General features: G+C 40.1%; 3 protein-coding genes across 8 annotated transcripts; all 3 read left to right on the top strand.

Moving 5' to 3' along the window:
• Positions 1 to 2,116: 2,116 nt before the first annotated feature.
• Positions 2,117 to 6,239, top strand: matn1 (matrilin 1). 2 transcript variants are annotated; one of them, XM_020932591.2, is made up of 10 exons: positions 2,117 to 2,359; positions 3,270 to 3,454; positions 3,530 to 3,691; positions 3,766 to 3,988; positions 4,732 to 4,854; positions 4,964 to 5,136; positions 5,271 to 5,502; positions 5,576 to 5,728; positions 5,813 to 5,893; positions 6,010 to 6,239. In XM_020932591.2, the coding sequence occupies exons 1-10, from the start codon at positions 2,275 to 2,277 to the stop codon at positions 6,057 to 6,059; spliced, it is 1,467 nt and encodes a 488-aa protein (XP_020788250.1). In that variant the 5' UTR covers positions 2,117 to 2,274; the 3' UTR covers positions 6,060 to 6,239. The 2 variants fall into 2 exon arrangements, with proteins under 2 accessions (XP_020788250.1, XP_055013035.1); XM_055157060.1 differs by lacking the exon at positions 4,732 to 4,854 and having other exon boundaries at positions 2,118 to 2,359.
• Positions 6,240 to 6,898: 659 nt separating this feature from the next.
• sesn2 (sestrin 2) lies at positions 6,899 to 13,125 on the top strand. 3 transcript variants are annotated; one of them, XM_020932548.2, is made up of 12 exons: positions 7,650 to 7,759; positions 8,020 to 8,232; positions 8,488 to 8,553; positions 9,044 to 9,232; positions 9,863 to 10,045; positions 10,363 to 10,581; positions 11,150 to 11,282; positions 11,374 to 11,489; positions 11,603 to 11,686; positions 12,186 to 12,292; positions 12,377 to 12,521; positions 12,601 to 13,125. In XM_020932548.2, exons 2-12 carry the CDS (start codon positions 8,227 to 8,229, stop codon positions 12,685 to 12,687), a joined length of 1,335 nt encoding a protein of 444 aa, XP_020788207.1. In that variant the 5' UTR covers positions 7,650 to 7,759; positions 8,020 to 8,226; the 3' UTR covers positions 12,688 to 13,125. The 3 variants fall into 3 exon arrangements, with proteins under 3 accessions (XP_020788206.1, XP_020788207.1, XP_055013026.1); XM_020932547.2 differs by lacking the exon at positions 8,020 to 8,232 and having other exon boundaries at positions 6,899 to 7,759; XM_055157051.1 differs by lacking the exon at positions 7,650 to 7,759 and having other exon boundaries at positions 7,769 to 8,232.
• Positions 13,126 to 13,584: 459 nt separating this feature from the next.
• Positions 13,585 to 26,667, top strand: yrk (Yes-related kinase). Of its 3 annotated transcripts, none has more exons than XM_055157055.1 (14): positions 13,585 to 13,870; positions 16,437 to 16,485; positions 18,527 to 18,570; positions 19,303 to 19,549; positions 20,521 to 20,623; positions 21,130 to 21,228; positions 21,342 to 21,445; positions 21,835 to 21,984; positions 22,621 to 22,785; positions 24,026 to 24,205; positions 24,763 to 24,839; positions 24,912 to 25,065; positions 25,187 to 25,318; positions 25,817 to 26,667. In XM_055157055.1, exons 4-14 carry the CDS (start codon positions 19,324 to 19,326, stop codon positions 26,023 to 26,025), a joined length of 1,599 nt encoding a protein of 532 aa, XP_055013030.1. In that variant the 5' UTR covers positions 13,585 to 13,870; positions 16,437 to 16,485; positions 18,527 to 18,570; positions 19,303 to 19,323; the 3' UTR covers positions 26,026 to 26,667. The 3 variants fall into 3 exon arrangements, with proteins under 3 accessions (XP_055013030.1, XP_055013031.1, XP_055013032.1); XM_055157056.1 differs by having other exon boundaries at positions 18,402 to 18,570; XM_055157057.1 differs by lacking the exon at positions 22,621 to 22,785 and adding an exon at positions 23,215 to 23,370 and having other exon boundaries at positions 13,589 to 13,870.
• Positions 26,668 to 26,786: the final 119 nt, after the last annotated feature.

The following is a 26,786-nucleotide window of genomic DNA, read 5'->3' as shown; positions in this document are numbered from 1 at the left end:
TCAAATGTCTATATGGTGCGAATAACCTATTACATAGCTTACCAGTGTCTTGAGGTTTAAGTCTGTAATGATTTTTTCCAAGCCTGTCCCGTGAACAGAGGTGCTCAGAGTCCATGTGCCAGGGCAGGTATGGGATGCACCAGTCCCACACTCTCAATATTTACCCAGTATTCTGAGATTTGAAGAAAGGCAACTTGTTTGAGATGGATGGATGTGGTCTTAAAGCAGTCCTCCCAAAGCCAATGCTGGTGCACACAACAGTTGTGCTGCTCCTTTGGGGATGGCTGGATACTGTGAACTGAAGGGGTTTGTTGATTTAACGGACTGAAACTAATAGTGTTTGTTTTTGAAGTAGCCAGAATATGGTTTCAAGATCCTCCAAACCTCAACATGTTTACTTCAAAACCATTAAGTTGTTGATTTTCAGGTGTGTTATTTGGTCGGTTTGTTTAAAAAACATGTGCTACAAGTGAAAAATATAAGGGGGACAGATAATATTTGAGCTGAAGTGACATGTCTTTTCAGAAGTGTAAAAAGGCCAGATTGATGGAGACAGTTCATAGTTTGCTCACTGGGTCTGGCACAGCTCAGCTGTTGTGGGACATGATTCTATATTCAGCCTTAAACGCTGTATTTGACTTTACAGGAACCATTTCTTTTTCAGTCTTTTTCAGTAAATACACTATTTTATATCAGACTTATAATATTCATGTGGCTGAGTCATTTTAAATTTGGTTTGTTGAACTCATACCTCTGTGTGGAAAACACTTGATTTGTCTTGGTTATGTTTAGATAAGCCTACAATGACTTAAATGTTCAAATATTACAGCTTTTTAGTTTAGTCCTACTGCCTGTATTTGTATTGTGCTTTTAAATGAAAAGTTTGTTTATTTTTTCTTAATTCCTTGAAATACCAAATTTTCTTCAATTTATGATTAGGAAATATGCAAAACATCCTCTTCCACAAAAACTGTGGTTCACTGGATGCAGGTATGTTTATTTTTGTGGGGCCGCTCAGTAGACATGTTACATAAGTTTGTGTGATTTGTGTAGTAGAACTTTGCATATTTACACAAATATGTGTGTGTGTTGTCATGTGCCATACACCAAAGGCCCATACCCAAAACGCAGTGCTGTCCAGGAATAACAGCTGAACCTTTCATGTTCGAGTCCATCACACACGTGCACTGTTGACTTTGCCACATGTCTTTTTTAGTAGAGACCGTGTCTTGTTAGTTACAGTGCAGCCACACTCTAACTGCTCTTTTCCTGCAGACTGCCTCTGAATTGCGGCTTGTTCGCTGGTGTGTGATGGAGGTGTGTGAGGGGTCCAGAGGAATGCGGGCGGAGCCGGGCAGAGGGATGCTGAGGGAAAAGAGCACCTCTGTTTTGGACGGACATGGATTCAGTGAATTATAGAAGTGTGTGTGTCTGTGTGTGTCTGTGCGCGTGTGGTGATGATGATGATGATGATGATGATGAAAGTGTATTTTCTCTGTGTGTTTGTTCCACTGGGGCCTGCAACAGACCTGACAGTCCTGACAGTCCTGATGAAGCTATGGGGAAATCTGTTAGGAATTAAATATATTAGATTCAGTCCTTTTTTTTCATTATGACAATAGTATTCATCAACCTAACAGTATATCAATCAATAATGTTTAACTATAATATGTAAATGGAATGATAGGAATGACTTTTGAATGACTGTGGCACGTAAAATTACTGATAAAGTTGCGACTGAACTCATTTGAACTAGGACCAGTTCATAGTAAAGTATGTGCTTATGCATAATATCCCAGCATGCCGCGAGGTGGAACACTGTGGACTGTGTTTGGTGACTCTCCGTTACTTCCGCACCATAAATGTGTGTTTGCTGTACCAAGGAACAGGGAGAAAAGAGGAATTCATATTGGTGTTTATTTGAGGTTTGGCCAAATCCAAGTTGGGGCGACTGCTGCACTGCACCAAACCCCAGCTGCTCCTGTACCTCCAGACACACGTACTGTATGGGCCATGGCGGCGCACATATACCTGCCCATATCAAGGTGTTTGTGTTTCCCTGCCCACTGTAAGGTCCTCCCAAAGCAGGTATTTCCCCTGCGTGCCCACACACACACATATGGGGGGTACACAGGAGGGTGTCTGAGGGCTGACTGTAAAGAAGCTGCATTGATAACCCTCGGCTCACAGTAGCTCAGTCTCACTCTGTGGCAGTCCCCATCGCAGCAGCTGCCTCTGCCCTGACTCCAGAGCTCTCATCCAGGCACTGCCATCATGACTGTGACCCCGCTCCTCCTGCTGCTGCTGGGCCTTACAGGGGCTCACACCACTACTGACCAGCGCACAGCCGCAGCCATGGGTAAGTACTGGCCTCAGCCTTTTCATCTATATTCTGTGAAAAACCCAAGACAGTCAATTCAGACGCTCATGTTGTGAGTCATAGCAGTCTTCTGTAATTTTTGTTTGTTTAGCAATGAAAAGAGTAAAACTAAAACAAGTTTTGAATTGCAAAAGATTTAGAGTTATGACAATAAATTCAGCAGCAGTGTTGACCAGTGTTGTTTTGGCAAGACATTTTACAGGCTCAAGCAGTGTAGTGGACAAAGTTGCAAAGCAATACTTAAAATGCAATTTTTTTTTTCATACTTTCATACTTAGGCATATGATTTTAATGTTATTGCTAATTTAAGTGTATTGGTACTTAGTAATTATATAACCCTCCCCTGTGTCCAAGCATTGAATTATAAAAGTAATGGGACATTTTTCCTGGTCATACATAAATCTGCATGGCCAATTACATACACAAGAAATCATTCATCCCTATAACAATAACTGTCCTAAATTGCAATACCTTGTTGGACGTTTTATTTTCAACATCTGATTTTATATTGTACAGACAATTAAGTATATTTTATAATATAATTTATTTAACTTAAACTACATTATATCTTTTTGGTAGAATTGCAAGTGTGTTAGCTTCAGTTCTTGCACTACCTTTGCATGAGTAATTTGATATCCTGGCCATATTTTCTGGTTAATTTACCTTTACATGTCCAGTGATCCAGACTCCACCCCTGGTACATTTGTGCATCCTGTTTTTGGCTCTCCTCTCTCTGTAACTTAAACCTCACCAGCCACTCTTAAGTGCCTCTTTCATGCCACACTCCTCCCACCCCTTTTCCTTTACATTTTCAATGTGCTCCTTCTGTACCTCAGACCTGGACTAAAATACTGTCCCTTTCATTGAAGTTTTTTCTGTCAAAATGCAGCTGCAGGCTTGTGCAAGACGCGCCCCACAGACCTTGTGTTCATCATTGACAGTAGCCGAAGTGTTCGTCCCTCTGAGTTTGAGCAAGTCAAGGTTTTTCTGGCCAAGGTCATTGAGGGTCTGGATGTGGGACCTAACGCCACCAGGGTGGGAGTGGTCAACTATGCCAGCCGTGTGAAGAATGAGGTACAAGGGAACAATAGTCATGCAAAGAGATGACTGAGTTTGTATAAATGAGAGTGGAATGTTGTCTCTTTGCAGGTGTCCTTGAAAACACATAAGACCAAAGCTGGCCTTGTGAAGGCTGTGACCAAGATTGAGCCTCTGTCCACAGGAACCATGACTGGCCTTGCCATCCAGTTTGCTCTTAATGTGGCCTTTAGTGAAGCTGAGGGAGCTCGTAAGTCCAATGAGATCAGCAAGGTCAGACAAGTTCTCAGATGTTCCCAAAGAGTTTCCCTCTCAGTTTTAACATCTACTGTTTATGCTTGTCATAGGTGGCAATCATCGTTACAGATGGGCGCCCTCAGGACAACGTCAAAGACATAGCTCAGCGTGCTCGTGATGCAGGCATTGAGATCTTTGCCATTGGGGTGGGTCGTGTGGACATGAGCACTCTGAGGCAGATGGCCAGTGATCCCCTGGACGATCACGTGGACTACGTGGAGAGCTACAGTGTCATTGAGAAGCTCACCAAGAAGTTTCAGGAGGCCTTCTGTGGTAAGACCAGGTTATTAGAGGAAGACCTGAGGATGGGGAGGAGTGACAGTAATAGGCGTAGTAAGAAAAATATCATAAACTGTGTATGGTTGCATCCCTTTCCTCAGGGTAAGGTGTCTGCCTGCCTTCTGTATGCAAGTTGTCTCATACCATTCGTCTTATGCTAAGGCTATTTATAAAATATCCTGAGGACAATTGGGCAGGACCAACAACCCAAATTGGGTCTTTATTCATTAATCTTTCCTTAAATCTAAGAGGTGAGAGTGAGAGAGTGATTTTTCTGTAATTACCAAATCAGAGTGAGTTATTAATCATCTAATTGGATGTGCCCTTTGGCGCTCAGAGGCAGTGGCTCTAACTGCTGCCTGCCACTCACTCTGCAGCAGCTGGGTGTGCTGTAGATGACTGGTCCAAGGGCACGCTGCATGTCGGAGAAGTGGGCCTGTGCCTCATGTTTGCAGTAGAAGTACTAAACTAGACTATATTTTGTTCATACAAGGCTTTTCTACTCTTTTTATCAGTTGTTTTAAGGATCCACTGTTGTCCTGCACAAAATGTATTTTCATTATTGACATATAGGTGATATATTTGAGTTACAGCAGATCACAGTGGATCATTAAAATCTTTGTTAGAGTTTCAAACTGACATAGTTTTATTCTCTCCCCTAACCCAAAACATCGCCCCCTGCTGGTTATGTGTGGCACCTCCACATTGGTGTGTGCTCTGCATGCACACATAAACAGTGACGGACCTGTGTGCCTCTGGGGACCATGACTGTGAGCAGGTATGCATCAGCACTCCAGGATCTTTCAAGTGTGCCTGCAAAGAGGGCTTTACCCTGATGGACGATGGTCGCAGCTGCAGTGGTGAGTGCGCCTGTGCTCCTGTTGTGAATAATGGGTTTTGTCTCAGTGTAGTTTGACCTGAGTGGCCTTATTGTGACATCTGTGAGCTCCATGTCATGTGTGTCTGCAGCCTGCAGTAGCGCAGCCACAGATGTGGTGTTCCTGATCGATGGCTCTAAGAGTGTCCGTCCTGAGAACTTTGAACTGGTGAAGAAATGGATTAACCAGATTGTTGACAAACTTGATGTTTCTGACAGCAAGGCTCATGTAGGACTGGTCCAATATTCCAGCGCTGTCAAACAGGTAAGTGAGTGTAACAAAATTATCCCTAATTATTAGACTTAGACAAACTTTATTGATCCACAAGGGAAATATTATTTATAATTATAATTTATTTATTACCACATTTCCTTCTTTAACTGATGTCCTCTCTGCAGGAGTTCCCTCTGGGACGCTACAACAATAAGAAGGACCTAAAAGATGCTGTGAAAAAGATGGCTTACATGGAGCGTGGAACCATGACTGGACAGGCCCTGCGCTTCCTGACTGACAACAGCTTCAGCTTTATGCAGGGAGCTCGGCCTGGAGTCACGAAGGTGGGCATTGTCTTCACTGACGGACGCAGCCAGGATTACATTGGGGATGCAGCCAAAAAAGCCAAGGAGCTTGGTATGAGACACAAGAGATTAGCTCTTTGTGTGAAAGCTGTCATGTTGTAAGAGGTGGCCTGTCTGTATTGTAGGTATCAAGATGTATGCTGTTGGAGTGGGGAATGCAGTGGAGGACGAACTCAAGGAGATTGCCTCTGAGCCAGTTGGAGAACATTATTTCTATACAGCCGATTTTAAAACAATGACTCAGATCGGCAAAAAGTTGCAGATCAACATTTGTCAAGGTGTCAATACACATTAAGCATAACCACATGTTTTCCAAATGTAAAGATGTAGTTTTAATTTATCTGGGGTTTTTTTTCAACCAGAGGAAGACCCTTGTGAATGTGACTCCCTTGTAAAGTTCCAGAAGAAAGTAGAAGATGCTCTACAGGCCCTGACGAAAAAATATATCCTTTACTTTGACAATCAACAAGTCTATAGCTACAATATAGTGGTGTGTGAATGCTTATTCTTGTTGGATTATTGTTGTCTTTGTTGTGGTCTTCCTTGACTAATGCCTCACTAGAGAGTATGTCAAAGAGGATTGCTCTGCTTGAGAACAAGATCGTCTGAGGCTTTATGTCACCCTCCCTCACTTTTCTCTCTGTAATATATTGAAATGAGCCTGTCTGTACACCCTGACCTCTGCTATAGCCCGAGCTCTCCCTCCTGTGTGAAACCACCTCCTCCAGCCTTCTCCTGAGACACACAGAGCCCAGTCGTCATGGGGACGTGAGAGTGTGTGCGCTCCGAAGGTCGCTCTCCTCAGCCAGGCTGTGTAATTGTTAATAAAAGTCTTCCCTCATAGGGAAACGGTGTTGGTACACTAAAGAGAGTTGTAGTTGTTACTGCCTGTGCTCAGAGTTGAGACGCTGTCTTGTTCACTTGTCAGGCTTATCTTTGTTTACAGTAATTTCTACAGTCATCTGCTTCTTTAAAAAGGCACCAAATAACATTGTTTGAAATTGAATGAAGGAATGGCAAGTCAAAAATCTTCTCTAAAATATATTGTAATTAGTCTATTGTTCTATACAATCTCTTATTAATCATAATACAATTGTAACCTATGTTTTCTGTATAAATATGATTTCACTGATGTAAGGCATGGGAAGCTAAGAGAAAAAGCTTCTAAACAATAATACATCAATAAGTCATTAATATTGTTACAAGAATGTAGCCTATTTTACATCAGCAAAACTGATAATTCTTTTATTTATACTACATGCATTGATAACTTTTAGCCTATTACATTGGGGGTTGAGTGCAATATTGCAGCATGACCGCAAACCCCCCAAAAAACAAAAATGCAAACACACGCGCGCGCCCGCGCGCGCACACACACACACACACACGCACACATACACATTTCTTGAAATAAAATAAGACTCTTGACAGCATGCAACGTCACGATGACGTTGCTTTATTAGACGTAAATGTATCCGTCTGAGCACCCTAGCAGAGCACCCTGAATGAAATCGGAGCAGGTACATTTCCTAGTTTTAACGTGCTTTTAAAACAAACAAGCATTTATTTAGACCTCAGATGCAGAAGTGTTTAGTGTTTAGTGTTTACAGCATTAATGCCACTGTTCGTGCGCTGTCAGAACAGTGAAGTCCTGAGTGAACTACAGCAAGGCTAGCTGTGAGCTAGCGCCGAGCAAAGCCGACCGAAGAAGCCGGTGAGTGAAGGGAAATCCGGAAAAGCTGGAAGTGCTCCATCGGCGTTGTTTAATTTTCAGGACGAATGACAGCGCGGAAAACAAATCTGCGATCCGTTCACGTTTATCTGGCTGTTCATTAAACCTCTCTGACTGGTAAACTAACCGGGACAGATCTTGAGCTAAGAGCCGTTAGCGTAGCGGGGTCGCACTGATAAACAGGAACCTTTAAAGTCCCATCACCCCAACATCAGGGCAGCTTTGGACCAGGACTATGGCCAGTGGGACCACAGCAGGCTTCTCTCGGCAGTCTAATGGAGAAAGGGCAACGGGACATGTCTCTTCTTCTGACCGCAAGTTTCGATACCAGTCCGAATCAGAGACTGACATTGTACCGACAGCCAAGAGCTTATCTCGGCTGTGCAGCAGAAACGAGGAGGAACGGGCTACGGCTCTGGAGCAGCTCACCGACAGTGTCTTGATGTGTTTGGGTTTGGACCGGCCCGGATCGAACCGGCTCAGTCAAAAAACACTTCTGCATCTTCTCCGGCTATCACTGTCTTGCCCCCTACAAGAGGTCCGTGAGAAGGCCACCGAGCTGCTTCGGTCAGCGCAGGTAAGTCTTTGGTTCTGCACCATATGTTCTGCACGGTAGGCTCAAAGACCACAAAATAGAGTATAAATACACGTTCTTTGAAAATGAGTTAGATGTTAGACTTTGCTCCAATTTAGCTATTACTGTCGATATTACTGTTAAACTTTTTTGTTTTTAAAGAATAAACAAATTTATCCTCAAGCGGTCTTAATCAAAATCAAGCCCAGTTTTGTACCTGTTATTCTGTTACTGCGTATTTCATCAGCCACTGAACTGTGTAGCACGGTAGGTGATGCAAGACCTGCTCTGGTGTGCATAAACAAGACGGACACGCCCCCTCTTTGAGTCCCGACAAATATCCAAACCCGATCATATCACTTTCATCTGTTGAAGAAGCTACAAGCTACTGGTTGCGCACATTCAATTTTCATTGATTAACGATGGGAAAACAGATTTAGGAGTTTTTATTCACGGCTCCTCCGCCAATAATGTCGGTGAGTGTAACTTTTGTTTATGAGATTCTCGATTATGAAACGGCCCTCTCCAGTTACCATAGGCTGGAGCTTTGCAGTCAAGTTTAAGGGCGTTGGAGCCACCAGCAGATCTATTTAAACCAGTCTAGCTTATAATGAAAACTAAATATACAGAAGATAGTTTATGTGTGAACAGATACAAAGTATATTAAAATGGTATGCAATAGATGTCTTTTAAGTATGAGCTTTTGATGAAGCGTCTTCTTTTGAACACAGGAACAAGGGGTAGCAGTACCTCGAGCGCTGGCTTCAGGTCCTAGTGCCTTTATACCAGCAAAACAGGTGCGTTTAACCCCTTTTACAAAGCTCTCAGAGTGTATAGAATTTATACACTTGTGCACAAACTTAATATTAGTTCACCCTGTTGTTCTCTGTAAAATCTACTGCTTGATGAAATGGCTTTAAAGCTGTGCTATTTTCTGGTGCAGAGTCCCTCACCAACTTGTTTTCATGGAGATGTCATTGCTTTGCATGAAATGTTTATGACATAAACATTCATACTGAATGTATTACTGTTGTTTTAATTGCTTGTAAAACATGTGCTTTTCTGGGAGTGGGATTGCTTATCCACAGATCTGACCTATAAAATGGTGACATGAAGATTGATAAGTTTAATGTCATTCTGTTGAATATTCCAATCTAGGCAAAGCAATGACATCTCCATGGAGATAAGCAGGTGGCAGAGACTCCCCTAAAGCCATGTGCACCTTTAATGATCAAGAGCAATGTTATTTTATCATCTTACATTCAGTCTTACTCTCTCCTCCTTTAGATTTTGCAAGAAGGACTTGATCAGGACATCCTTATTGAATCTTTCCTCTCACTGGGTCGGGTGGACCACGTCACAATGGTCATGGCTCTTCACCCAGCCTACCTCAGCTGCTTTTTGAGGACCCAGCATGCTTTGCTGGAGATGGACGGGCCATTGCCACGTCACTGGAGACATTACATCGCTGTTATGGTGAGGAAACCACTGAGATACAATTGTGTGGTTATACAATGTATTATAATTTAATCAAAACTGCCATTTGAGTTGGCGCAGTTACCAAATCACAAAAACTGTAATGATTTATATAATAAATTGTCCTCTGCAAAGAAAAAACATACATAGTATTATTATAGAAAAATAGCGATATAGAGATATAGAAAATGTTGTGCATTGTATCTGTAGCGTAAATATTTACAAATTGAAGTTCTGTATTTTTCACTTAATATTTTGGTCTTGTCTCAAATGTCATTGCAAATATAATTGCAGTTATCCTCCTTCCAAAATGGTGCACTGTTAATACATAGTAGTACCTGAACCGACTGCTGTATTTGCTTGTGCACAAAAAATGCAAAATGCGGAACTAGAGAAAATGACAGCCTTTGCTTATATTGTGTCAGCTAAAATAATATGCACATGCGTGATTAGTCATTGTTTTTCTGTTTTCTCAGCTTTTGTGGTAGAGTCTATTTAATTTGGTGCTTCAACCTTGTGTTTATTCCAGATTTAGGGTTTATTCATACTACATCATTAGCCTTCCATAACATGTTCTTTTTCTTGAAACTCTAGTCCTTATTTTAACACAGTTGTCTTGATTATGTGCAGGCTTCAGCTAGGCACCATTGCTCATATTTGGTCCAACAGCACAGTGCAAGTTTCTTGGAGGCGGGCGGTGAGGAGAGCTGGCTCAGTGGCTTGGAGCAGGCTCCAACTAAACTGCGCAGCCTTCAGACCCTCAACAAACTGATGGCACACAGACCCTGGCTCATCACAGAGCAGCACATCCAGGTCAGATACACACACACAAAAGCACACAAGCCAAGACTGTGGAGCTCTTTTTACTGCTGCCACACGGAGCCCAAAAATAATTTGATACACATATTCATACACCAATCAAGCAGAACATTATAACCACGGATCCGATGTAGAAATACAGATTATTGCAATGTTTTATGGATATCCTTAAAGTTTAAGAATTTGAAGCTTAACAAACTTGTGCAGTTTTGTCCAGAATAAATAAAACTACAATTTGCATCATGACTGATTTCAGTGTTTATATGTACTTATTTTGTAGAGTTAAGATAACATAATTTTCCTCCCTGTAGGCCTTGGTGTGTCCTGGGGCAGATGCTCGCTGGTCATTGGCCGAGCTGATACACGCTATTGTGGTATTGGCGCATGCTCATTCACTCTGCTCCTTTGTGTGGGGCTGTGGCCTGAACCCTGAGTCCGACCATATCGGAGGCTTCACCTTCCAGCCCTCCTCCCCCAGTCATGTCCCCAGAAGTCCCCACAGTCCCACTCATGAGGATGGCAGGCAAGAGGTCTGTCTATTTCAAATAGTTACTACTACTCAGTCTTGTTTTTCTGAGAAATACACCTATTTCAATGGCATTATCAGATATCATATACTGATATACTACACCTTGCTCGTTCTGTTCATGATGGGTTAACTTCAGCCAAAACCATCTTAATAGTCGCTGGGTTTTTTCTGTTTAGTTTATGATACTATTCTGAAGAATGTTTTCAACTTGTTGCAAACTTAAAGTGACCAGTTGAACTACTAATTTCTCCAAAACACCGTTAAGATCATTACATTTAAGATACAAGATTTAAGATTGAGATTTTTAAGGTTCAAAATTTTACTTCTTGATTGTAAATCACACTAGGCAATTCCATATTTATATTCATCACAGGTATTATCTCACCAACTTAAGTCCAAACGAGGAGTCTGTTGATGTTTGAACTAAATAAAAAACTCCTAAAGGATGACAGTTAGTTTGAAAAACGTTTGCTCTCATACCTGTTGCACCGGTTTTGTCATTACATAGATATGTGCGGTTGTGTGTGTGTTTGGGTTAATGAACAATGTGGTGCACTGTTGTTGATTAGCTGGTGGACGGAGCCATGGAGGTGGAAGTATTGATGAAGAGGATGGTGGAGTTACAACAGCAGGAGGAAGAGTGCTCTCAGGAGGAAATAATTACTCGTTTTGAAAGGGAGAGGAGCGAAAGCATTCCCACTGGTACGTACATGTTTTTTCCACCTTCCGTTGTTCTGTGATTATCTTGCTTAGTCCATGTTTATGACACCATTTACCCTTGCCGTTTATCCAGCCGTGGTCCGTGGAGCCCCCCCTGACATGGTGCGGTGCCTGGTGGAGGATCCAGACTTTAGATATGAGGACTTTGCACCCAGAGGAGAGCAGTGTCCCACCACCATGAGAGCACAGGTACAGCACAGTCTCCAAACGGATTATGATCTGAAGTTAAACACTGTGTGCATACAGTCTTTAGTCGACCTTCTGCTGTGCAAACTGATATGTGTTTATATGTTGTATAATAGGACTATTCCTGGGAGGACCATGGCTATTCTCTGGTCAATAGACTCTTGCCTGACATGGGACAGCTTTTGGATGAGAAGTTTCAGGTATTAAATACATTTTTGTGTATTGTGAAAATACTGGATTATGTATAAAGATTCAAATGTCACTTTGTTTCATTCACATGTGTTTGAGTAACCCTTTATTGTTAGTCTGCCTACATCTCCAAAGCTAAAAATGCTTCGTTCCATGCTTGTAATTTCATGACGTGGTTGTTTTTTAGTTAATAGCTACTGTTTTACATTTAGTTCATTAGATATTGCCAAATCCAGGGCTGAAATTATCCAAATGATTCTAGTGAGTGTGTAATCCAGTTCAAAAACATAGTGGAGCACTTCCTGTATTACCACATGACTTCTCAAGGTGGACCAGAGTGTTTTCTGTTTGAGAGAAGAACTCAGCCTAAATATGCAGAGTTTGTGTTTTAAACATCTGTGAATGAAATAAAACACAACTCTGGGTATGTTTGTGATGAGGAAACAACATTATAACACATAAAAAAATAGCAGTTATGGGCTCTTCAAATGTGACACTTTTGATCTGCAGGTTGTCAGTAACATGACTTACCACCGGATGGCAATGCATGAGGGTGTTGATACACACACTTTGAGGAAGGCTCTTTGGAACTACATCCATTGTCTATATGGCATTCGGTGAGTGTCAAAAACTATTTATTTATCTTATCTTATTTATATTGTTGTATTTATCTAACAAAATGTGTGCTCACTTCTGTACAGCTATGATGACTATGACTATGGCAGTGTCAATATATTGTTGGAGCGTTCTCTCAAAGTATTTGTGAAGACCATGGCCTGTCATCCAGAGCAGACCACAGCACGCATCTACCATGACTTCTGGATACATTTCCGACACTCAGAGAAGGTACAGTAAAACCAACCAACCAAATATCTGTTTAGTCTGAGTGAAAACGTTTGTGTAATGATTTAATGTGTGCTTACAGGTTCATGCTAATCTTATAGTGATGGAGGCCCGTCTACAAGCTGCCCTGCTATACACGTTACGAGCTATAACGCACTACATGAGATGACATATTCACACACACACATTCAAAATATGAAAGACAGCTACAACTTTGCAAATGCTGAGCCAGCTGAGATACCGTAGCACAAATGTGATAAAAGTGAATTCATGATTTTGCACAAATGTAACACACTACAATGAATGCTTGTATTTGCATATGTTATTTTTTCAGTGTTAATTATTGATGCTGCTTTGCGACAAGGATAATGTGTTACTTTTATTGCACTGAATTTCTCCATATTTAGTTTTCTTGAGTTAAACATATCCGAACCTCAAACATATGTCTTGGCTTGATGTCATATCACTCACAAATCATCACTGTAGGTATTAGTTATTTATGTGACTGCTGTCCTACTCATCAGACTACCCCCATACCTCAATATATGATAAAAATGGACTACCTTGTATTTTTCTACACAATAAAGTTACTTTGTTAAAAATATAATATTAAGGTCCCTTTTCTGTTTCTCTAATTTCCACATTTTTTACTTAATTTTTCTAATTTATGCAATACTTTTGGTCTTCTTTAGTTGTGCCAGTTTCTTTTTCGTTATTTAAGGTGTCAAACCAGAGAATTACCGGTATGTGTCAAACGTGTTTTGTGCTTGTAGTTGCACTCTCCCACCACTAGATGTAGACAAAGACTTTAAGGTGTTTAGCGTCTTAGCTCACAGCTGACTTACAGCGTTAAATCATTGAGCATACTTTTTAAATGCACTAATTTGCTTTGCGTAGTTCCGGACATCGTTGAGGTCCTCATATTTTGTGTCCCTTTATGCTGATACTTAACCGCGTGCATACAGCATGTCTTGGTGCTATATCACACTTTTTTTTCAGTCCTTCCTGTATCACACCTCCTGTTCGAAGTTCATGAAAGTGACATTTCACTCAAACAAACTTTCACAAATTGCAGCAAACAACAAAATTGCATTTCAAATAGTGAACTAGTAAAATATCCAACTGTTAGTGTAATACCTTTATGCGTATAAGAATGAAGACGGTGCTGCTTCAAATTCAATAGCGTAGCAGAGTTCACAGCATCTTCAGCCAGGGCGCGTTCCTCTGGGGCGGACCTCAGTGCGCGTCCAGGAGCCTCCGGACAGCGCGCGCACACATCCCCCACTCACACACCTCAGGCTGGCATTAGTGCTCATCTCCTGTCCCTGACTTCACCTGGATCTACACTTATGGTAAGGCTTTTTTAAGTTTTAACAATTTTATTATGGCTATAACAACAAGCCGGTTGCTTTCAAACATCTCATTGTGGACCTGAAGCTTATGGCTCCGCTTATGGTTACAACTGGATCCACCACCTCACTAGCTTATGTCAAATTTCTACAAATGTTCAGCAAGTTAATGACACTGATCTTTAACAATCACCCAAGCAATCAACATCACCGTGTTGTAGACTGCATTAAGTAGGACTGTCCTATATTAAGAGGCTGTGAGAAGTACTTTAGTGTTTAGTACTTTAAGGAAGTTGATACCAGTTTGAGGTAGACTCACACCACGGAGGATGCTATGTAGAAATAAGAAATGTTGAAACATTTACTTGCATAGAAACAGACATTTGTGCTCAATAATGGCATACAACCATTATCTTGAAATATTCTTTCTTTGAAGAGAAAGATTGTCAGGAAAAGAAAGAAAGCCATTGAGGCACCTGGATGTGGGATTTATGAATTTGAAGAAAAGGCAGGACTAGGTGCATCCTTTATGTCCATTCATTTAGCCCGAGCTCCGCTTTCCTAGCACAATCTATTGTTTTGATACAGAACACCTGTTACTCTTTCATTTTCATAATTTAAAAACAGGCTAATCCAAGATTTTGTGGAAGTAATCTGGGGACATTGAAGGATGGGTAGGTAAAAAAAAAAAAAGATTAGACTGACCAAGGCCGAACCTCATCTCTTCCTGTTTCTTAGCAAGGTTGGTTCCTGTCTTGAGCCATGAAGCAAGGCAGGAAGGAAAGGGGCGTCTCTTTTAGTTTAGACATTTATGGTTGAATGGTCAGTTATGCTAAACCATTTATTCTAAACCAATCATTCATAACATGAGATCGTTTTAGTGAGTATGAAAGTGAGAGAGATACTTTATTGACATGATATTATGCACTATGTGACCATCAAAACAGCACCAGTCAGTTGGATGAGAATAGAATGACATCATCTGGAAACAGGACGTCCCGATCCTACATTTTGAGTGTGTAACTCCAGTGACAGCTTGCTTCCCATTGTCCTATCATTCCTGCTCCAAACATGGCCTGCATCCTGTGGGGCTTCCTCCTAATCTGAGCTATATGGACAGGAGTCACCAGGCGAGGAAGAGCAGAGGTTGAAAAATCTGATGAAGGAGTAGATTGCGAGCTGGCTGGTGTGAAAGTATGAGAAGTTTGTGAATATTTTGTTTCTCCAAGCTAATTCCCCTGATGAGGTGGCTTATCTGCAGCCCGCTGTGCAGGAAAGGGTGTGTCCCCGGGATGTTTGTGCGTGTGAGTTTTGGAGGGCAAAGCTCAGGTTTGAGTGAAAGACTGGACTTGTGCATCTGTGTGTTGTAGGTCACACCACACAGGCTTCCTCACATTGTTTAGGATAACATTTACTGTACATTATATCCATTATATTTATGTCCCAAGAACACTGGCTGGAACCATTTTGAGATAAGAGACTCAGTGTAAAAAGTTGCTGTGCTTTTACTTGAAGTATTGTTCAGCTTTCATTTCAGGATCTAGGATACAAGTATCCTAGTAAATTTAGCTTACATGAATATATTCTATATTTCTATGTAAATACTGAAATAGCTCAAAGATCGAAAATTACATATACTGCCAGCATTTCCTACTGTACGTATTTTGCACATATTTTGACATTTAATAAAACTTCAAATATATTGATTTGACAAAGATTTGTGATGAGTTTTGTTCAATAGAAATAATTGAGTTGATAGATTTATTTATTTTTTTTTAGCTGTTTTTATTTGTATATTTTTGTTTGCTTTAACTATGAACTATGATATAAACCCCTCAACCTTTCAGCAGATCTCAAACAATAATAAAAATATTTTTATACTTTCTGTTCAAATATGTAGCAGAGTACAGATTACCTGCTCTGAAATGTAGTAAAGTAAAAAGTATCCACTGAAAATGGACACAAGTAAGGTACAAATACCTACAGTTTATATTTAAAGTACATTACTTTACTACTTTTACTTTTTATGCCTCACCACTGTATATTGCACATATCTCAGTATTACAAACCTGATACATTTCTGGTTTAACCAAATGATGTTACAGCTTTTACAACATGCAGCTTTTCTTTGGGTCCACATCTGAAAGGCCTCATACAAACACCTGCTACTCTTTGACCTAATAGAGGAAATAGTACATTTCATAAACTTTGGCCTGTTTATAATAATGTAGAGGTACTTACTACATAAAGTTTTGCCTTCTCTCTTCTTTTATAGTGTACGATTTGAATATTTAAGTTTTACACAATGAATTCAAACTGATTTGTCCACTTTCCCGAAATATACATAGGCTGGTCTACTGTAACTCATTATTTTCATGACTTGGCTTCTATGAAATAAGGAACTTTAACTTTTTTCACATGAACAGTCTTATTTGAACTGTTCTAACCTCCCTGAAACTATGCACACCCTCATGCTCATATATTATATTTATGTCAAAGGCAGGTGCTATCCTTTTATTTACCGTAAGTCTTGTTTGTTTTTATCTATTTCTCCTCTGGATTTTTACAGCTCTGGGTACACTGAAGCAGATACATCAGCCAAGAGGAACAAAACTGAGGTGAACAATGACTTCTTATAAAGCTATTGTCTGTGCTTCCAGTATGTGTGTCATAACATGTATAATAATGTGCATGTTTTCTGGTCATCCCAAATACAGCAAGATATTGATTGTGCATGATTGAAGGAATATGCAAGTTTATTATGGTAGATTTTTTGTATAGGCCTGTCACAATAACAAATATGGCATGCAATATATTGCCAAATAAGTAAATATAGATGATAAACCATGAAGCACAATTATATCTAAAAAGTCTTTTAAATATATAGTATGTTATTTTGTATCTAGAATGAGTCATACGAGGTCATAATTCAGGCTTCTATCGCTCAAATCTTATCATATTGCAGAAAAAATTACCAAAAATGTCTCACTTGTACAAAGAAAAAAAGTACCTACACTAAACATTGAGCCCTAAAACATATTAAGTCGATAGAGTAATTATTGTGGCCTATTATTCGGGTACTGGCAAAAAGCAAAATATCAGGAGAAAAGAAAGGAATGGTGCATTTTAGGTTGTTTGTTGTACCACAGCTGGTTAGTGTGTGTGTGTGTGAGTGTGTGGATTTATCCTGAGTTTCCAGGAAAAGGGGGGGCTATCTGAAGGGTGGACAGGAAACTCTAACAGGGCTAACTTCCTGCAGCTTTCCCGATGGCCAGTGTGATAATACACAAGTGCACACACCTCCAAATAACTGTTCTGTGTCAGCAACATGCGATTTCAAGTCAAAACATTTTTTTTTTATTTTTTTTTTTACATTTGGAGAAATACGAGTCCAGTTAATTATGATTTTAAATGAGAGCTGAATTCAGTTAGTTTTCCATTGTCCCTGGCTACTATAACTTTTATTGTTCTTCCTGTGAGTTACTTCCTGCACATTCCTCAGTAGGTGGGGTGATGGTGGGCCTGTACAATGTGAGGTTGCCGGTTTGAATCCCAGGACCCATAGCATCAGTTTGAATGATGACATATTCTGCCATGTTACATAGTCTTTGTGTTACATTAAAGATGCATTATGTAACTTTTTAGTTGGGGTTTCTCAGTTAGCATCACCTGCTTGTTTCTGTAGATATGTCATTGCTCTGCCTGGAATGTTCCACAGTATGACATTAAACAGCTCTGCCTTACATTTATTCAATTACAGGTGGTTTTATTGATCAAAAATATTTTGAAAAACAGCCATTTTGTCTGTGCGTGGGGTTCCCTCTCCACAGATCTGACCTGTAACTTGGTCTTGTTTCATTTCCATGTTTCCATGTTTAATATCTCATTTTGAAAGATTCCAGACAAAGCAATAATGTTTCCACAGAGAAAAAAGCATCTACCAGAAAAGTTACACAATGCACCTTTAAATGCCCAGTCTAACAAAGTCTAAGGGCCGCTAAACTTTAAAATAAATAATAAACATTGGGGTGTGTTTTGCAAGTGGTGGTTGGTTGGCCAATAAACAAGGATCATAGTTTGACAAAAGATCAGTCATCACAGTCTAGGTCTCAAAATATGATTCTGATCCAGCAATGAAAATAGCATAAGAACAACTAAATGAAAGAAAATATTTTTATATTGTTGGGGTTAGAAAGTTTTAGGATTTAAAGACCTGTGATCATTGTTCTGTTCTGTTTTGCTCACAATTCAATATGTTTTTTCCTCTTGTCCTTGGCACTTGTCTTTGTTTGCTGGATACTCTCTCTGTTGAAACAATGACCCTGGAAGTCAGATTTGCATAAATTCACACTGACTCAATCTTTAACCTTTGTAGAACATAACAGCTCTATGACATTTTCATCTGTAGTGTACCAGTGACATGATCACTTGTACACTTTTCACACCGGCCAACGAGAAAAGCCCTTCTCAAAACTGTAGAAGCAAAGGGGAAGTGGCTAACCTCACATCTCTCTTTGTCTTTCCTCTTCTGTAGCCTGTCTCACCGCGTCTCTTAGAGAGGCTCTTCATGCTTTAGTGCCTTTGAAACTGTTCCTCTGGTTCACTGCCCTGACGTAGGGCTGCCATCACTCACCCCTGCTCTCTCTTCCCCCTTTTCAGTGGAAATGTTGATTGACAGATGATTTGACAGAGGAAAACATCAGGTAAGAAAAGTGAACTTGTCTTCTGTATCTTACACCCACATTTACTTCCTTTTCCACAAGTGGCTTAAGGGAAATTAACTTTTATTTTAACTTCTCTCTTTGCTGTTTGCTCCTGTTTGGTTCCACATTCCCAGATTCGTACTCTATATCACATTTGCTTTGACAAGTTTCTCAAATCTGTGCGAATGCTACATGTGAGGGGAATATAGAAATTGTGCCCTCAAATCAACTCATATAACCTGATTATGCACAGCAAAAGATCTATACTTTTAAAACAATTACTACTAGTACTACTACTACTACTACTACTACTACTACTACTACTACTACTACTACTACTACTACTACTACAGCAATTAATTTTACTTCTACCAACTACAATGTCTGCCATCATTATGGCCACATCCTACTCTCCCCATTTTCATGATGAACCTGATCTGCAAGTGTAGTTTGCCAGAACATTTTAAAAATCACTTGTAAAGTTGTAGTCATACCAAGATTTATCTACAATAAATACATTTAAATTGTCACTTTACACCTAAGTGATATTAGATATGAAGTTGCTAAAGTCGATGTTGTGAAATGTCAAACACATACTAAAAGTGCAATTGAGGAAATGTGACTGTACTATAAAAGTTTATTTAAAAATGGCATAGTTAGGGTAGCTAATAGTCACTTCTCACGTCTATGTAAAGACATAAATGCATTTACATGTTATTTTGATTTTTGCAGTCTCTGTGTTGGTGCGTTATTATGGGGTGTGCCTGTTGCAAGCACAAAAAGTCAGCCAAAGCAGCAGCAGCAGAAACAACAGCAGCCATTACAGATGTGTCTCTTAGCAACACAGATGGGGGTGTGTCCTCTCTGACCCCCCGATACTGTCCTGACCCCACTCCAACCATACCAGACTTCAACCACTTCCCCTGTGGACCAGTCTTCCCCAGCAGCAATGTCCAACAGCGGCCCGGAGGCATCACAAGTACAAACCACTATACATTTTACACAACTCTCTCAACGCTATAGCAACAGACATACAATTATGACTTTTTTATCGTCTATATGCACTACAGGTGAAAATAAGATACAATAGATCTGTCACGATAACACATTTTGAAGCACGAATATAGCTTAAGAAAATATAGACAAAATATAAACCATTATATTGAAACTACTTTACGCCACCGACACAAAGCAGGATAATACCAGTGGACAAGTGGTCTGTCTGAGGAAGAGAGATTGATCATTATTATGGCTGCATGATTTGAGAAAAAAAAATTACTGGGTTTGATATTACAAAGTTATTTTGACATTTCAACATACAGAAAGCTGAAACAGCAGCCAAAACAAGTTCAGGATATGATGATATGTTCATGATCATATGAAGAAATGAAAATTTATATGTATACAGAAAGTACATAGTAACATTAGTAAAAGATGCACTGTGTAACTGTTTTGCCTGGAATGTTCCACAGTATGGCATTAAAGTGCCAGACAAGCAGGTGATGTGCCAGACAAGCAGGTGATGTACCAGACGAAATTACAGGTCAGATCTGTGAAGAGGTGAGAACAGAGAAAACATTTTTAAGATATTTTTGAACAACTCATAATAAAAATACTACCATACTGTGTATGTAATACCATACTGTGGAACATTCCAGTGAGCAGGACCAAATGTGATGTTAATAATGTCTATTGTTATTTATTGTTTTAATAATGCAACTAGTAAAGCAGAATATGAGTGTGTTCAATTTGCAAGCATATCACTGGGACTAAACTGGAACAAAACTGAGTAAAGTAGGAGTAAGCCAGAACTAGAACAGGATGAAACCAAGTTTACCTCAGGACCAGGACTAAAGCACGTATGAATGTAAACACATGTCTTGTTATTATAGCTGACAGGTATTATAGGAGACATTTGGAGCATATGCTTGATTCTGTCTTCTTGTACAGGTGGTGGTGTGACTCTCTTCATAGCTCTGTATGACTATGATGCTCGAACAGAAGATGACCTCACCTTTCAGAAAGGAGAGAAATTTCAGATTATTAATAACACGTGAGTAAAAATGCTACAAATAATGTTAAATGACAAGTGACCAATATCCCCTGCTAGTACTGCTTTATTTTTTCAGATAATAAAGCAATCTATAAAGCATCTAATTTAATCCAATGACTGTACAAGGCAGATAAATTATTGTTGTGTCACTGATTGTGTCATCACACACCTGTTAGCATAATGTTAAAATAATGGAGATTTTAGGATGCTAAAAACTAAATATAGTGTTTATTCAGGTATTCTGAGAGCATAGTGTTATAAATGTATTTACCAGTAGTGAACTAACAGCTTATCAAATAGTATGCAGGTTGTTTTCCACATGTAGCAAATAACGTCACGTTTTTTTTATGTTTGACCCTGAGCTCTATTCAAGGTTCACCCATACAGTCAAACTAGCGTAGATAGAGCTGCATGCTCACATGGCAGCAGGAATATATGCTGATGAAGGAGATTATGTCTCCTGCATAACAGCGCCTCTATAAACAAAAGTGTGTGTGTGTTGGCAGAGAGGGCGACTGGTGGGAGGCCCGCTCTCTGGACACGGGACGCTCTGGTTACATCCCGTCCAACTATGTGGCTCCTGTTGACTCCATACAGGCTGAAGAGTGAGTACAACAGCAAACCATACACCCAGAGAAATGATTGGCATGTTGTTAGGGGTCGGGGGTCAGAAGCATTTGTTGCTGTGGTGACCTGTGTGTTGTTGTCATGGTGACAGGTGGTATTTTGGGAAGATGGGTAGGAAGGATGCAGAGAGACAGCTGCTGGGCCACGGCAACCAGAGGGGAACTTTCCTCATTCGAGAGAGTGAGACCACCAAAGGTGAGAGACACAATAATGAAGTACTGTAAGCCTTAATAATAGTACTGTTCCTCATTTTAATACGTCCAATTCATCTTTACTTATACTATTACTGTACCTATATAAAATCAAATTACTCATCACCATTACGACTATTGTTACTGCTACCACTACCATTAATCATTTACAGTTCCTATTAACAACCCTGAACAAAATTCACTTCCATTCTATCTCCACGGAAGTCTTATATTTAGAGAGATAGACAGATATTCACAAATGTAAAAAAAACAAACAAAACCCAAACTCTTACTTTTTACCACCTCATTCTATTTTTAGTATTATAGATGTATTTATTAATTAACTGCAGGACCACAGAATGTAAATAGCACTTTTTCACTTTTCTTTCCCAGGTGCCTACTCCCTGTCCATCCGTGACTGGGACGACACAAAAGGAGACCATGTCAAGCACTATAAGATCCGCAAACTAGACAACGGAGGATATTACATCACCACCAGATCGCAATTTGACACAGTTCAGCAGCTGGTGGAACATTACACTGGTAACACTTTTCCTTTTGGTCGAAACTACATTGGGAAGTTTCTGTCTTTAAACTTGAGTATCAGTGAAATTCAAAGCACACCCTCCACTTCCTTCTCTGTTTGTTTGTGTAACTCTGCCTCCTAGCGTCTGTTTCTGGTAATGCTGTTGTCCAGTGTGACTCACCTGTTAATCGTGACTAGGGGACTATGTAGCTGTGTAAAGTAATTCTCCAATCAATAATCCTTCATGACTTCATACAGTAATGACAAATTATAACTAAATAAGCAGAAAATTACTTACTTACTTGCTAAAACTATTTAAAATTCAATCTTCACTGATTTTGCTTAAAAATGTATACCCAAATTTGATGCCATTAACCTTGTGTCTGATGTGAGGCATAAATTAAGATCCTATTCAGTTTAACCTCATGATCACAGATTTGCCTTTTTTAACAAAAAATATACAGTTTACAAATAATGTATTCCAACTATAAGAGTTAAAAAAATCAGTATATGGATAGTAGATTGTATGTGTCTTAGTGTTGTTATTTTGTGAGTCAGATACAACTCCATTTGGTCACGTTTGTTTGCGGTCCCCTTTTTGCTTCTCTGTCTTCTCTTTCCCCTGTGTCTGTCTCTCTCTCTCTGTGCGTCAGAGCGAGCAGCGGGCCTGTGCTGCCGCCTGATTGGCAGTTGTAAGCGGGGTATGCCTAAGCTGGCCGACTTATCAGTGAAGACCAAGGACATGTGGGAGATTCCCAGAGAATCCCTGCAGCTGATTAAGAAACTGGGCAATGGCCAGTTTGGAGAAGTCTGGATGGGTAGGACTGGCGATAGTGTGCAGTGGGCAAAAGGGACAAGGACAGCACACCTGGAGCAAAGAAAACTCTTCTAATGCATACTTAAAACTTTTATTATTGGTGAAACTAATGATTTAATACCCAACAAATTTAAAATGTGTGATTAAATATCAGAAATGTCTATTCAAATTGTATTCACATGTGGTAGCAAATTAGTAAGTCAAAAATATTCATGAATTGTTGACTCCAAATGAAGTTGTTTTGACATCCAGGTGTGCACAGTATTATCCTGCCCCCTGCTGTTGTTGCATGTGCATGTTCATAATCTCACCTCACATTTTTGTCACCCCCATCCCAACTCTTTTCCATCTTTTCTGTTCTGTCACTCCACCTACTGTCCTAACTTCAAACCCTATTTCTACTTCCTACACCTTTCTTCGCCTGAGATAGGGACTAATGACGGACTGTGCTATTTCCTGACCACGCCGTGTCCCAACTCCACCCCACTCACCATGGGCCTGGGGCGGGATGCCTGGGAGGTCTCCAGGGAGACACTGTCCATGCAGAGAAAGCTGGGACAGGGCTGTTTTGGAGACGTGTGGATGGGTGAGACAGAGAACTTTTCCAGGCTTGCAGTCTGCTCTATTGTCTCATTCAGTGTCTGTCTTTGGCTTTGATAAAGTATTTTTTGTAAATTACTCCAGATTATGTACAGTCTTCAAAATGTGTATTCATGTTCCAGTACATCTGAGCTGTGCATCTCCTTGTGGCCAGTCCATGTCTCAGGTGCAGCTGGTTTTAGTGTAAGACCAGTAAACCACCATCTTTTCTCATGGCATGTGCATGATCACAAGCAATAATATGAATTGCATGAGTTTAATAGTTTAATGATTTAATAATGCATATTAGGATTTATAGAGTCTGTGTGCATTGTCTGTACAGTAATGCTAAAGGCGCATGTAGCTTCACATTGGGTGTCCAATACCAGCTTGTACCCATTGAGATGCTTTGCCTGGTATACTACGCAGTATGACATTAAACTTATCTTGTATATTTATTGCTCAATACCTTGGCATACATGCATTCTTTCTATGAGCAGGGTTACGTCCTCAGATCTGATCTGTAACTTGCCTGGAGAAGCCACATGCTTGCCTCCATGGAGATAGATAAGTTTAATGCCATGCTCTAGAATAGATCTTTAAACAATGTGTCTATAGGGCTCTTTAGTTTGGGGGTTGTAACGTCCCTGTCTGTATGCTAGGCATGTGGAATGGCACCACTAAGGTGGCTGTGAAGACTCTGAAGCCAGGAACCATGTCCCCTGAGGCCTTCCTGGAGGAGGCTCAGATCATGAAGAGACTGCGCCATGACAAGCTGGTGCAGCTTTATGCAGTCGTTTCAGAGGAGCCCATCTACATTATCACTGAGTTCATGAGCCAAGGTACAGCAATAGGCCAGCTGGCAGACTCTCACTACTGTACACTCACTATTGTGGTTGGATGTGATTTTAATATATGCATGCATCCATGATAGCATGCATTAAACAGTAGCAAGACAATTATTGCTACACTTACAAAAAAAAATATTGAAAGCAAACAAAAATTGGCAGCTGCTTTTAGGCCCAAGGGGAGACTTTTTAGTAAATTAAAAGACCACAAGTTCAACTGCACAAAGCCCCCAAGAGACAAAAAGTGAATTCCAACCGAGCAAAAGAATTTAATTTCTGTTTGTAAGCATGCTCTTTGACCTCCCTGTGGAGGTGGCCCATGACATCAGAAGTTTTTCTTCAATACTCTGACAAATAGAAAAGCACAAGGTCCAAATCTAATAAACAAATGCATTTGAATAAAGAATGGTGAACTGGCAATTTTCTATTAGTAAATATTTGTTTTTTAATGTATGCTGTGATAAAACGTGAATCAGTGGTGCGAATGTTAACAGTTTATTATGGCAGGCAAGAGGCATCCATCTGATGTACAGTATGTTCTCTATACACAGGAAGTTTGTTGGACTTCTTGAAAGATGGAGAAGGGCAGAGTCTCAAACTGCCCCAGTTGGTGGACATGGCTGCTCAGGTAAGTCTTTAATGCAGATAAACTTACACAAGTGAACTCTCTGAACTCTGAGCTGTGGCTCTGTTTTGGCAGATTGCAGCAGGAATGGCGTACATCGAAAGAATGAACTACATCCACCGAGACCTGCGAGCTGCCAACATCCTGGTTGGAGACAACCTGGTGTGTAAGATTGCGGACTTTGGCCTCGCTCGCCTCATTGAGGACAATGAGTACACAGCTCGACAGGGTAACACCATGTGATCTGTTCACCATCACAATTATGAATAACTGCCTCTGTGGTTTTATTTTTATACATAACTTGTCCTAATTGTAAGAGTATTCATGTGCACTTGTTGCCATGGTTTCAGGGGCTAAGTTTCCTATTAAGTGGACGGCTCCAGAGGCTGCGCTATATGGACGCTTTACCATCAAGTCAGATGTATGGAGCTTTGGTATACTCCTGACTGAGCTCATCACCAAGGGTCGTGTGCCATACCCAGGTACAAAATCATGCGTCTTGAAACCTCAGTGAGCTACACATTTAATTTTGTTCATCAAAGAACAAAGAAAGACTGCGCTTGTTCGGTAAAAAAAGAAATAAAAAATATGTACAAAGTAAACCGTGTGTGAAAATAGTGACTCTCAGAGCAAATGACCATGCAGATCTGGTAGCATTCTTAATCAAACCTTTATTCGTGTGTTTTGGTTATTTTTTTTATTTGGTTATTGCATTAAACTCTGGTGGTATTTGTTATGGTGTCTGTATATTGTTATTACACCATAGATGGATCATTAACACAATGTCAAAAGATACATCCTTTGTACTTTATTTAACCTTAGGCAGACAATTGAAAACCAAGAAAGATGAGATGTGTTACCACAGTCATCTCTGTGTACTTTTCTGTCTACATGGCTAAAACATGAATATTTTTTTAAACCCAAACTCAATACTTCTCCTCTTTTTTTACATCAACCCCTCTGTTTTCCTCCCCCTGTAGGCATGAACAACCGCGAGGTGCTGGAGCAGGTGGAGAGGGGGTACCGAATGCCCTGCGCCCCGGGCTGCCCTGCCTCGCTGCACGAATTGATGCTGCAGTGCTGGAGGCGAGAGCCCGATGAGAGACACACCTTTGAATACCTGCAGTCCTTCCTGGAGGATTACTTCACTGCCACAGAGCCTCAGTACCAGCCGGGAGAGAACCTGTGACACACAACACAAAAAGACTCATTTGAACATTGACTTTTATATTGCAGCAGGCCCCTTACTGATCATACCCGTGTCTGTCATTCACTGTATCGATATATATCATATACATATCACATTAATAGTTAATTACCCATGGATCACTGCAGACTGTCCAGACACCTCTCCACCATGTTGAACAGCAGTCAGAGCTCTGCTGGTCAGGCCTTGCAGAAATGCTTTACTCTGTAACCATGACAACAGGGAACTGAAAGAAGATGTAGATGGTTGTGTTGGGGTGGGGGCAGGCAAGTTGGTACAAGATCTTCTCAGCTGCCATATATATGTTCAAAGCATTCATTTCTCTCTTAAAGAAAATATGGATATGTTTAAAAAGAAAAATAAATAGCTTCAGACTCAGTTGATGATGTATGAAGCTATACTGCTGAATTTATTCATCTACAATATTTGCAGTTTCTTGTGCAAATGATGGTTTAGTTTTAGATCCAGATGCTACCTTGTAGAACATTTGTGCATTAACTGATCCTACTGTTACTACCAAACATGCAAAATTTGTCTTATATTATATACAGAGAAGATAATGTAACTTTTATCCTAAGATTTTTATGTGATATTATTGTAATAAAAATCTAATATCTTTTTAAAGTGTATCTTTTTGATTTGGTACTTTTATGGCATAGCCGTGTAGTAGTAAAATATGTTTAAATATGTTTCAGTATTACATATTCAGTTTAAAATCAAAGAAGCAGTTGTGTTTAAAATGC

This window comes from Boleophthalmus pectinirostris, unplaced genomic scaffold (assembly GCF_026225935.1).
Source record: "Boleophthalmus pectinirostris isolate CB_2022bp ecotype Guang Dong unplaced genomic scaffold, ASM2622593v1 HiC_scaffold_21, whole genome shotgun sequence".
NCBI lineage: Eukaryota > Metazoa > Chordata > Actinopteri > Gobiiformes > Gobiidae > Boleophthalmus > Boleophthalmus pectinirostris.
Note: the sequence above shows the minus strand (reverse complement) of the source record. Positions and strands in the feature narration are given on the sequence as shown.

Coding starts and splice junctions, on each gene's coding strand:
- yrk (XM_055157055.1), top strand. CDS start 19,324: ATGGGGTGTGCCTGTTGCAAGCACAAAAAGTCAGCCAAAGCAGCAGCA. Junction 25,066..25,186: donor TGAGTACACAGCTCGACAGG/GTAACACCATGT, acceptor CCATGGTTTCAG/GGGCTAAGTTTCCTATTAAG. Junction 25,319..25,816: donor GGGTCGTGTGCCATACCCAG/GTACAAAATCAT, acceptor CTCCCCCTGTAG/GCATGAACAACCGCGAGGTG.
- matn1 (XM_020932591.2), top strand. CDS start 2,275: ATGACTGTGACCCCGCTCCTCCTGCTGCTGCTGGGCCTTACAGGGGCT. Junction 2,360..3,269: donor GCGCACAGCCGCAGCCATGG/GTAAGTACTGGC, acceptor GTCAAAATGCAG/CTGCAGGCTTGTGCAAGACG. Junction 3,989..4,731: donor GTTTCAGGAGGCCTTCTGTG/GTAAGACCAGGT, acceptor ACACATAAACAG/TGACGGACCTGTGTGCCTCT.
- sesn2 (XM_020932547.2), top strand. CDS start 7,418: ATGGCCAGTGGGACCACAGCAGGCTTCTCTCGGCAGTCTAATGGAGAA. Junction 11,490..11,602: donor CCACCACCATGAGAGCACAG/GTACAGCACAGT, acceptor GTTGTATAATAG/GACTATTCCTGGGAGGACCA. Junction 11,687..12,185: donor TTTTGGATGAGAAGTTTCAG/GTATTAAATACA, acceptor TTTGATCTGCAG/GTTGTCAGTAACATGACTTA.